This window comes from Bidens hawaiensis, unplaced genomic scaffold, assembly GCF_021521415.1.
Source record: "Bidens hawaiensis isolate Kalapana, Puna unplaced genomic scaffold, B.hawaiensis_p1.1 tig00018743_1, whole genome shotgun sequence".
Taxonomy (NCBI): Eukaryota; Viridiplantae; Streptophyta; class Magnoliopsida; order Asterales; family Asteraceae; genus Bidens; species Bidens hawaiensis.
The window spans coordinates 327569-339590 of record NW_027492837.1 but is presented as its reverse complement, the minus strand read 5'-3'; the positions used below and the strand labels follow the sequence as shown (position 1 = coordinate 339590).

The following is a 12022-nucleotide window of genomic DNA, read 5'->3' as shown; positions in this document are numbered from 1 at the left end:
GAGTGTTAAGGTATCCAGGTTTGTCGTTCTCCTGATGGTAATCACACTGCTATTCCATGCGTGAGGCATTGAATCCAACAACTTCATGTTGATCTCAGAAAACTCAGGGATGATACCGACACTTCTCAATTTAGTAACGAGTGACTCAAATATGTTGATGAGAGAGGCGACTGATTCTCCTAGAGTATGTTTAAACATGTTGAAATCTTCTTTTAACATGTCCTTTTGACCTTCCCTCATGTTGAGACTTCCTTCAAGCTTAGAATTGCAAACATGTGTCACAAACAAACTCCTCCTTAAATTACTCGTTGTCTCCCCCTCGGCCAGCCGAAACGCGTAAACAGTTGGCCGAAAAATATGTCAACAAAATTTGAGAGAAGAGTACACAATACACTAGAAATATCCGAGGAAATTTTCGTTTAAGAATTTTTTTTCGATTTTCCCGCCAAAAAAATCACCGAAAATTATCGAAAAAAAATATTTTCGCCAAAATTTTCAGGAATGAAGTCTCACTTATGAGGAGTAATCAGGAAAAAATTTGTTAAGAAAAATTTTCCCGCCAGATTATTTTTTTTAAATACTCTTGAAAACTAAGTGTAATGTATGCGAGTGGAATGTTGTATTCGAGTGAAATGATGTACGCGAATGAGGATTGTAATCGAGTGAGCCGATGTATGCGAATCAACGACTTTGTATGCGAATGATGAAGTGTAATTGAATGATGAAGTGTATGAGAGTGGGATTGTGTTCGAATTGAGTGAATGTAAGCGAGTTGAGGAATGTATTCGAACAGGCCAAGGTAAACGAGTAAAGATATTGCATTCGAATGAGAAAGTGTAATATCGAATGGGATCAGTGTATTCGAGTGTAAGGAGTGGAATCGAAAGGATGGATTGTATGCGAACACAACAATTGTAATCGAATGGGAATGAATTCGAGTTAACAGATTGTAATCGAACAAGGGTTGTATGCGAGTCAAGAATTTGTATTCGAGTAAAACAGTTGTAATCGAAACCCAATGTATTCAAATCCCACTGACCACTCAATTGTATTCGAAATAACCAGTTGTAATCGAACGACCTTTTGTATGCGAGTGTGAGGTGTCAGCGAATAAGAGAAAGCAATCGAGTGAGGAAATGTAAGCGAGTGGTGATTGTAATCGAGCCGGAATGTATGCTAATGGGTTTGATGTATTCAAGTTACAAATTGTAATCGAATGAATGAAATGTATGCGACTTGGGAGTGTAATCGGATGTGGGAATGTGTGCGAGATTGGCAATGTATGCGAGTTATAGAATGTATGTGAGTTAGGCTAATGCTTGGGGTGGGCTAAGATGTCTGCTAATTGGGTGATTTTATGCGTTGGAAATTGTAATTGAGTCTTGAATAGTAATCGAGTAACAAGATTGTAAGCTAGTGAGTATGGTGAGTGACCAAGGATTGTAAGCTAATGAGAACCATGTATTCGAGTTTATAAATGGCAGTTCACCAACCATCTTTCTCACCACCTTTCTGAAGCATACCCAAAAGCATGTTTATCCCAACTTTTCAAGCAACTAATTACATGCAACAACACAAACATAATCTTTTGAGATTCACGCACCACAAACACAAACTTTTCACCAAAACTTTATCATCTTTAACATGAACACACTAAATTTCTTGAACCTTTGAAGAACACAAGAACACGAGAACCACTTATTTTCTCGAAAAATCTGTCTTTTCACACACAAGACCAAAATCCAAGGTTGTGACCCAAGATCTACAACTAGTAGAGCCTGAAAGCTCTGATACCAATTGTAGGTCCCGTCACCGGATCAAACAACAAAACAAACTAAGTACTAGTTGTTCTTGGATCAACCTCACAACTAGTTGACGGAAACAACTAGTTGGAACGAGATCTCGGATCTTGTGAGTGTGTGAGAGAGGCCTGAAAGTTAAGGAGTGGGTGAGGGGTTAGAGAGAGTTTGGAAGTCATTGACACAATTGTTTGCAAAGGGTTACTATTCACAAGGTTGTGGAGAAATGGGTTAAGTGACCCTTTATATAGGGTCCCCATTTCTCCAACTTTAACATTTTGTTCAAACAAAATAAACGTACTGAGGTACGTATTACACCGACTCTAAGAAAATATAAAGACATACACAATCCTATAACTAATATAGAATATTGGCCCTACAATAAATGTATTCACAAGTTCATCTTGAAACCAATCCAAACTTCTTTACACTAAACCTAACAAAAGAATTTCAAATAAATTGACACGCATACCACAAATATTGCCACCGTTCAAGTGTGAACTAGTGCCAAATGAACCCATGAATACATTCTCCCAAGAAGTAAAAGATGGTAGTATTTGTGATAGGGTTGTTAATTGCTACAACATTCTAGCTTGGGTTGGCTTTAGTGTAAACAAGTTTAGGTCAGTTTTATGATGAACCAATGAACAATCAGTTATAAATAAGTTATTGTACTAGACAATAACGTTTTGCTTAGAAGATTTATTTCTGATTTATAACTGACTGAGATCATAGATCTAATTTCATACATAAAAATCTTTCAGCGCTGTTAATATACTTAACATAAAATCTGTTTAGTTATTTAGTTTGCCTGATTTACAACGATTACCAACACGAGAACTCTAAATTAGCTTCTAAATTTTCTGACGTTAGGTGAGCTTTATGTAATTAAACCAAGATTCACAACCGGTAATTATCCAAATTTGCCCTGTACGTAATATAACGCAATTGCCAGTTTCCGAAACCCTCTCTCCGACCTCCTTCCAATGTTTTGTCAACGCACCTGTCTAAAGATCGTCGGTTCGCTCAAATCCACTGTCTTCAAAAGTCGATTTGGGACATCTACAGTCGGTTCAGAGATAGCCGGAAGTCGATTCGAACCCTCTGTCAGACTATCCACGTAATTAATTCTATCAAAATATCACACCAATAATAATTTAATAATCAAAATATATTTTCCCCTAATTCTTCTTCTTCACAAACCCTATCATACATACATATCCATACATCAATCCATCTAGGGTTTCGTTTACTCCAATTATTTGTTAATTAACCACATCTATCGTCATCTAGGGTTTATATATCATTCACAATTCAGATTCTTCTTCATCAATTTCCGTATTTCGTTTCGGATATCTGGACTCACAGTGGACGACTTGTAATATGGATAGATTCGGAGGTGGTGGAGTTCTTAATCCGGATCCTAATCAGCACCTTGATTCCAATTCATCAGGTATATATATTACTACGCTTATTGTTCGATTTATAATTTAGGGTTTAGACTGTGTATAGATCTAGTTTTCATCTGTTTGATTTGAAATTTTGATTTGTGTTTAAGTTATAGAATTGTGATGTGAATTTGTTATACTGATTTGTGTGTGTGTGTGTGTGGTAGATTTAGCTACAGTTTGAATATTTAGGTTTTTTATAATATGTATGCAGTGGTGTTTGACTTGAAGTTATGAGTTTTGGTATGTAGGCGGTGCGCTATTTGATGCATCACAGTATGCGTTTTTCGGTAATCAAGTTCTTGAAGAAGTTGAGTTGGGAGGTTTGGAGGATGACGGTGAGCTTTCGGAAGCTAAGTTTGAGGAGGAAGAGTTTCTGTTGGAGCAAGAAGAGGTATACATTTGATTATATATATATGTTTTATTTGTTAAGACTTAAGATTTATGTCTCGAAGTTGGTGTCATTTCTCGTTTAAAAGACTTGCATGATGACATTGATTAATTAAGAGAATTTTGCTTATTTTATTCAATTTGCTGTAACATGTGGATATTGGGGAATGTGTAAAATGTGAAATGATATTGTTTTTATGTTTCAGGTTGTGTTTCCAGGAATCAACGATCTTTCGACATCATTTTCAAAGGTTAGCTTCACTGCTATGAATGGTTATTGATATGCATCTGTCATTTTAATTTTACGGTCTTTACCTCTAGCAGGAACTATGAATGGTTATTGTAAATAATTATTAAAATCAAGGATTTCAAGTCTGGTTTCTTTGTATTAAATTTAAACAGCACAAAGTTTTTGGAAAATTTTTGTTACTTGTTAAATTCGAATGGCTTTCAAAATCAAAGGTGCAAATTTGTTACTGTCTGCTTTATGAAAATATGCCGATACTGTTGCACCATGACATGGAGGGAGCTAGCTCTAATACTTTCTATATCCATCATGTTTACGTAGTTTTATTAAATTCTTAATTTTTATTTGTAGTGATTGCATTACTGGAGTAATTAACTGGTCATATGGAGAAGTGTTATATCAAAATAAAGTAGCATTGAATCTTTAATTCTTATTTGTAGAGATTTTTTTACACTTATTCTAAGTCTATAAATTATTTCTAGAGGGTTACTGTCATGTGATTTTTTTACACTTATTTGTACAGTTTCGTCCTCCTGCTCCAGCCCTCAACAACCGGATACAAAACCAATTTGGTGGAAATTTGCCTGATCTTTCAAACGGTTTGATGCAACAACATTTTACTCACAATTTGCAGCCTCAACAACACAGGATGCACCATCAGTTTCAGCCTCCATTTGGTGGTCAATTAACCGGGTTGCAGCCACTAATGAACCACCATCCACCTATGATGAACAATATGGAACCCCTTGGGATGGGTTCACGAGATATGAGACCCAATTCGTTGGCCAGAGGTAGACCGGGCCAGGGCCCAGGACCAGGCCCGAGATATTTTCAATCGGGCTTTGACACCAGTGGATGGCCACAGTTCAAATCAAAATACATGACATCATCTGAGATTGAGAACATTGTCAGAATGCAACTTGCTGCTACACACAGTAACGATCCATATGTGGACGATTATTATCACCAAGCTTGCTTAGCCAACAAATCTAGTGGTGCAAAATTAAGACACCATTTTTGCCCGACGCAGTTAAGGGATTGCTCACCCCAAGCCCGTGCTGCTAATGAACCACACGCGTTTCTTCAAGTTGATGCTTTAGGTCGGGTTTCTTTCTCTTCTATACGCCGTCCCCGCCCGCTTCTTGAAGTTGACCCGCCAAATTCAGCTGCTGGCGGGCCCACTGACCAGAAAACGCTGGACAAACCATTGATACAAGAACCTCTGCTTGCAGCTAGAGTCGCAATTGAAGACGGTGTTTGTCTTCTTCTTGATGTTGATGATATCGATCGTTTTCTACAGTTCAATAAGCTTCCGGATGGTGGGGCCCAGTTAAGGCAAAGGCGACATGTTCTTCTTGAAGGTTTAGCAACATCACTTCAACTTGTTGACCTGTTAGGCAAGAATGGTCAAACGATTGACTCAGGTTCAAAGGACGATCTCGTCTTTTTACGGTTGGTTTCTCTTCCAAAGGGTAGAAAGCTTCTCTCGAGTTACCTCAAACATCTTGAACCGGGAAGCGAGTTGACTCGTGTAGTTTGCATGGCAATTTTCCGTCATTTAAGGTTTATATTTGGATCTCTTCCGGTTGATCCACAAACAGCTGAAACTTTTAATAATCTTGTAAGTAGCGTTTCGTCCTCAGTGCGCGGAATGGAGCTTAGATCACTGGCTACCTGTCTGGCATCTGTGGTTTGTTCTACAGAGCAACCACCACTTCGTCCTGTTGGAAGTCCTGCAGGGGACGGGGCTTCTGTTGTGTTAAAATCTGTACTAGAAAGAGGAACCGAGCTTTTAACCGATCCAAATGCTGCGGCTAACTGCAGCCCCGCGAATCGGGCTTTGTGGCAGGCGTCTTTTGATTCCTTTTTTGCGCTTCTCACTAGATACTGTGTTAGTAAATATGAGGGTGTTGTCCAGTCATTTCTGAGTAAGGGGCGTGACATGTCGGTTATCTGGTCAGATGCTGCAAAATCTATCAGTGTGGAAATGCCCGTTGAGCTCTTGCGGGCCAGCCTTCCTCATACGAATGAAAAGCAGAAGAAGGTGTTATTGGAATTTGCTCAACGGTCGATGCCTGTTAATCAGCCATAATGAAGTTTATATGAAAAGAGTGATGGGCTGACTGATGAATAAGATAAAAGCAATGATAGAAAGTAAGTTTGCTTCTTTTATTATTACAGTCTTTACATGTTTTTATGTCTTTTGTGTTTTATGATGAAACTTAGTTGTGTACTTGGTGGGAATTGGAGCTTATTTTGTCGCTCTAATGTGATGTAGTAATGAGGATTTAGAAGGTTAGAAATGTGTATAGGGTTGGCCATTGGTATTCAAGGAGATGGGAGCCTGCAAAGTTTTTGAATGAATCCTCCTTTTGTTTTACAGTTTTAGAACTCATTATATGTTTGTTTTGCATATGAAGTTTTACTTTTAACCAAAGTCAAATGATTGGTTTGGTCTCTTAATTATTGTACCGTTGTCTGCGTGCGTGTTTGTATATATATATGGAGCATGATAGGAACAAAGGCGAATAGATTTATAGCATCCACAATAGGCTGGTTTTGGGTGTTTTTTGCTCGGATGGTTATGAGGATAGTGCTCGGATGAGGATAATGAATGTTTATAGACAACATATTTTATACATCGACTTGCAACAGATTTTGAAAATTGTCTAGCTAAGTTCTAAAACTTACATAGCGGTGACTTTGATATAACTTGCTAACATGACACATTTTTAAAAGTTTGAAGTCGATGTTAATGGAAGATGCCCTAAGTAACAAAACATTGTTCGATAACTTGGCCTCATATAATATTCTTTGTGGTTTTTATGCCCTGGCTTTAGTTGATATTGAAGATCTAAGTTTAGTTTTTTGTTAAGATAATTGAGAAAATGTATATACACACACCCATTTTGTTGATTTCTAATGTCCCTTGTGCATTTTACTTTGAACATTCATTTTGATCGAGTTTTAATGAAATTTTTATGCGGCGGTTTTTACTCGTATTCATATATATGCGGGCTATCCGCCCTGAACCACAATGTCGGATTTTTACGCTAAAAACAGTTGTAATTGTAAAACCTTATCGGCTCATGGACCTTCCAACCTCTCTTCCTCCTCTCAGAACTCAGTATTGCAAGTTTTACAAACGAACTTAACCAGTAAATGAAATGCTAAATGATGTTTGGATTATACTAAAGAGTCAAGAATCGGATTTTGTATCTAAGATGTGAAGGTTAATGGTTTCTTGGTTGTATCTTTCTTCTAAAATAACTGAAAGATTCAGGGAAATCCCTACAAAATTCGCATACGGTTGTTTAGTTATATTCCAAAATCATTTCTAATTAAAAAACTGATCTCAAGAAAATATATACAGACCAAATCAGGTTGTATAGACTATAGTTATCTCAAAATCATTTTTAATTCAAATATTGAACTCAAGACTCGGAATCTCGGCTCGGAATCGGACCGAAAAAACCCCGGAACCGGTTCTTTTATACATGAACCCGAAACTGATCCTTCCCCGCACGGTTCTTTTATACATGAACCCGAAACCGATCCTTCCCCGCATGATAGGGATACGATATGTATTTCGGTACCAAAACCCGTACCCGGAAGCAATTTGTACCCAGAAACCGTTTCAAACCTGGAACGAGGTTTTTCAAATACCCGATCTATAATCGAAAAATACCTGAAAAATACTCAGAAAAGTGCCCCCCTTAAAAAAAACTCTATATTTATACCTGAAAAATATCCGGAGAAAAACCCAAATAAAGGGTTTTTCCAATACCAAGAAATAGGGTGTTAAAATACCTAGTTCTAAATCCGACCCGAACCTGGTATATGGAGTATAGGTTTCAGAGAGAAAACCTTGACCCCGAACCATACCCTGTCAATACCCAATTTTTCAATACCTTATCATTAACTCGGTTCTATACCAGAAACGAGGTATTAAAAAAACCCGATTTGTGCACATTAGGTGTCAAAAGGCTAAGATTCTCACTAGCCCAAATTATGTATAATTCAAATTACGGCCTAACGTAGCCCAATACAATAAATAATCAATGTACAACCCGGCCTGGGCCAACAATAAAAAAATTACTCGACCTGTACCACGAATATCTAACTAGAAACAAGTCAGTCTAATATCATTAATCATACTAATAATTAATAAAATCACCAACACATATTGGGATTTTGAATAAATCGATATTAATAAACAAAACAAGATGTCAAGAACCTTTTTCTTTATACTATTTTCTCATAACCAACATAAACAAGAAACAATTAACAAACTTTATTCAAATTAATATCATCCGAAGCTAAAACAAAATACAACTAAAAAAGAACTTATTCATCAGAGTAGAACTCGAAAACCGGCTAACCGCGGCGGCACTACTAATCATTTAGCAGCCGACTGACGATCACCCGTACCTTTATTCGTCTTGTTGGCATCAGAAACCCCTTGAGCAGCAGAGAACAAATCAACAGGCTTCGACTCCGCAATCACACGTTTATCTTGTTGCTGTTGGTTAGAGATATTACGAGCCGCAGCGAAAAGATCAACGGATTCGGAATCCGCAATCTTTCCTGCTTCCAACGGTGTGCCGGAAGCGTAACCAACTCTCAGGGAGTCGTCTTCGGATAGCTTCGCCTGTGCGGTGCCGAACTTGATGTCATCCTTGTTCTTGGTCATTGTTTCAAGTGATTAGTTTGAAGGATGATGTGGAATGTATGTTTTATGGTTTTGTGCCACGTATGATGGTTTGTAATTTTGTTAGGATGAAGGGTATATTTTCATGGGGTGGAAAATTTTTTGAGTCGAAATTTATCACTAATAGGTCACATAAATTATAAAGTCTTAGAAGATGATTATCTAACTTCTCTGAAAATAGTCCATGATCACATACATATTTTCTAAATAAGACAACCTAAGTCAACAAAAATGTAAATTAAGGAAAGATAACTAACGACTTTTAAAAGTAAAACTAGTAACTGAACTCTGCGCGTTGTCGCGAATTCAATGACTTTCGAAAAGTTACATACATAAGTTACGATTTGTTTCTTCAGCTTCAAATAATTTTTCTTGGTTCTTTTGACATACGCCTTGAGTGCCGACTCTTCTATTGGCACGCTTCGAACGTCATTGCGGTTCCGAATCATTTGATTAAAATTTTATACCATAGACGTAATATCATTATCATTATTATTAAAAGTCTGACTTCCCCCATTCTTTCTCCCAAAACACAACATATCCAACAGCAACCCAATCTCAATAACTACCACCGATAACACTTACATAGGTAACTTATGTGTAGGGATGAGACCAGTCAGTGGCGGACCCAGGATTTTTTGTCGATGGGGTCCCAATTTTTCGGTTTACAAAATTTTTCGGGTCGGTCGTTATTCGGGTCGGGTCGAGGCGAGGAACATGATAAAACACGGAACTATGGTGTCATTGGAAACGAGTAAGTAGAAAGAATCTAAATTAGAAACTAGATGAAACATACACTTTTAATTCATACCCGAAAAACATGAACGTAATCTGATGGAAGGTCTTCCAAATCAATTTTCTTAGATGTATTACTTGAAGAAGACGAGGGCTCAAACTTTCTTTTCAATGATTCTTGCATAATTAACCCTAAAGTTCAAGTTTTTAAGAAAACTAAGTCACAATCTAACAACAATATACAACATACAATAACCAACATGAGTATAAATGTATAATTATATATAAAATCAATCAACTAATTAGCCCTAAAATTACCTTTAGTTTGAGACAAAATCAGAGGAAACAAAGACTTATAAGACCAAAGAGGGGTGAACGGTGGCTGGAGTGAGGCGGAGGCTGGCGGATATGGGCGGAGATGGGCGGAGGCTGGCCGGAAAAACTGAGAGAGGCGTGAGTTAGGGATAAGCAGTGGGGTTGAGATGTGTGTGGAGGGTGTTACGTCTGATGAGTTGGGTTGGGATATGTTAAAACCCATGGGCCAAAAGTCAAAACTAAAACTAATATAAAGTAAATTTTTAAAAAACGAAATACATAAAAAAACGGGAAAGAGCAAGGCTCGAACTCGGGTCATTCGTGTAGTATTGGAAGGGGGTTTCCACCAGACTAGAATGGTAATATTGATATGGGGTCCAAGTGTTAATTTATATGGGGTCCTTCAAAAATTTTCTATATCGCTTCTAAATAAATTTTAAAAAACATTGGTGTCCCGGGACCCCGACGGCTACTATGTAGGTCCGCCCCTGAGACCAGTACCGTAACGGTACAGACCGGTCCTGGTCCAAAAATTGCAAATTTTTGGTACCGGTACCGGTATCGAAATCTTTGATTCAATACCGGTACCGAAATCTTTGATTCAGTACCGGTACCGGTACTGAAGGTTAAAAAATTGGTAAAATACCGGTACCAATACCGAAACTCAAAACTTTGATACCGATTCGATAATTACGGTACCGAATCGGTACCGGTAACGGTACCAATTGGTACGGGTATCGAGTTTGCTCATCCCTATTTATGTTTTGTATGGAGATGCGGCTGATTACATAGGGGTCCAAACCCTCTTTGTTTCGTTGTGAACTTCAGGAGTAATTTTACATTATATTATAAAAGAATAAATCTGTAACAAACTATGTTGGAATTTGTAATGCTTTTTCAGTAGTTTGCACGTGTAAAAAAGTAATTGGCCCCTTCTCATGAACGGTAATTTATGTGTGATAATTGCCAAATGTTTTTTAATATATATATATAATAACATATTAAATTACTCTCTAAATCCTTTTACTTTAGAAGGAAAGTTGGAGGAAAAGTTATTAAAAAATTTTAAACTCGGAAGCACAAATGCTTTTAATTTTCCTCCTATTTCTTTTCATTTCTCTCCTTAAATAACCCGGGAAAACTATGTAAATGCGTTTAATGAATGTGTAAATGTTTGTATTGTATTGATAATTGTAACTAGGGTTGGTATACGAGGATGGGTTATATATCTATTAGGGGTGTTTTTTGGGTTCGGTTTTCGGATCGGGTTCTTCGAGTTCTAAAGTTTTAAATCTTAACCTGAAACCCAACCCGAATCTCTCACGGGTTTTTTGGGTTCGGGTTCGGGTTGGGTTAACCGGGTTTCGAATATTCTAGAATACAAAACAAAACAAACAACAAAAAAAATTAAAAAAAGCTACAACGTTAAAATTAAAACAACAAATTATTATTTTCTCGTAAGCAAATAATCAAATAATAAACCAACTTAACTTGATAAAACAATCCAAAAGAAGAGTAAAACTAACTCGAACCTTAATCATCTTTAATCGGGCGTGATTTGGTTGTTCAATTACAACTGCTATTAGTAATAAACGGAAAACATAAATTAACAATAAACAATCGATTGGGACCAAATTCTGATAACTATAGTGACTAAGACTAAGTCTATTATACCTAAACATATATTTAATTTCAAAACTAAAAGTTTATTCGGGTTGACCTGAAACTTATAAATCAAACCCGAGAACCAACCCGAATTACTTCGGTTCGGGTTCGGGTACATGTTTTCTCGGGTTGGGTTTCGGGTAAAAGTGACAGCCCTAATATCTATCCTGTATTTACAAAAAGCTACCTCTACTGTTTGTCTAATTAGACTGTGTCTAATATTCCCCTTCAAGCTATGGCTAGGAAATGACATGTAGCTTGTATCAAGGAATGTAATTAAATCAATTGATTATAAAAGAGCAAATCATGCTTGGTTAATATGTTGAAATGATTGCCTTCATACAATTAGCTTACGTATAATTTGTATTTAATAGTATCCATAAATATTAGTCATTGTATTGTATGTATATCTATTATTGTAATTGAACAATTAGTGGTTTCATAATATATTCAAAATGTTAATATGGTATCAGAGCTTATATCTCCAATTAGAAAAGTTTTGATCCTATTAGCCGGCAAATCACCGTCCACTACCCCTAAATTAATTTTCCGACCACCTCTATATATCTTTTCAGGACACTATGATCACACCATCTATACCGATATCCCTTAAAAAAAACCTCTACCTACATCACACAACTACTTCTTCGTCTATATCAGTTAGGTTTTGCAAAATCTATTATCCTATCACCTCCGCAACCATCATTTCTTC

General features: G+C 36.9%; 1 protein-coding gene across 1 annotated transcript; it reads left to right on the top strand.

Annotated features, from left to right (window-relative positions):
- Positions 1–3029: 3029 nt before the first annotated feature.
- Positions 3030–6360, top strand: LOC143556785 (protein PAT1 homolog). Its single transcript, XM_077046028.1, has 4 exons — positions 3030–3252; positions 3499–3641; positions 3844–3888; positions 4408–6360. Exons 1-4 carry the CDS (start codon positions 3183–3185, stop codon positions 5974–5976), a joined length of 1827 nt encoding a protein of 608 aa, XP_076902143.1. The 5' UTR covers positions 3030–3182; the 3' UTR covers positions 5977–6360.
- The last annotated feature ends 5662 nt before the right edge of the window (positions 6361–12022 follow it).

Bases quoted from the DNA above. Each gene is read 5' to 3' on its own strand.
- LOC143556785 (XM_077046028.1), top strand. From the start codon at position 3,183: ATGGATAGATTCGGAGGTGGTGGAGTTCTTAATCCGGATCCTAATCAG. The intron at 3,253-3,498 runs GTATATATATTA...TTTGGTATGTAG, and splicing joins CCTTGATTCCAATTCATCAG to GCGGTGCGCTATTTGATGCA. The intron at 3,889-4,407 runs GTTAGCTTCACT...TTATTTGTACAG, and splicing joins TTTCGACATCATTTTCAAAG to TTTCGTCCTCCTGCTCCAGC.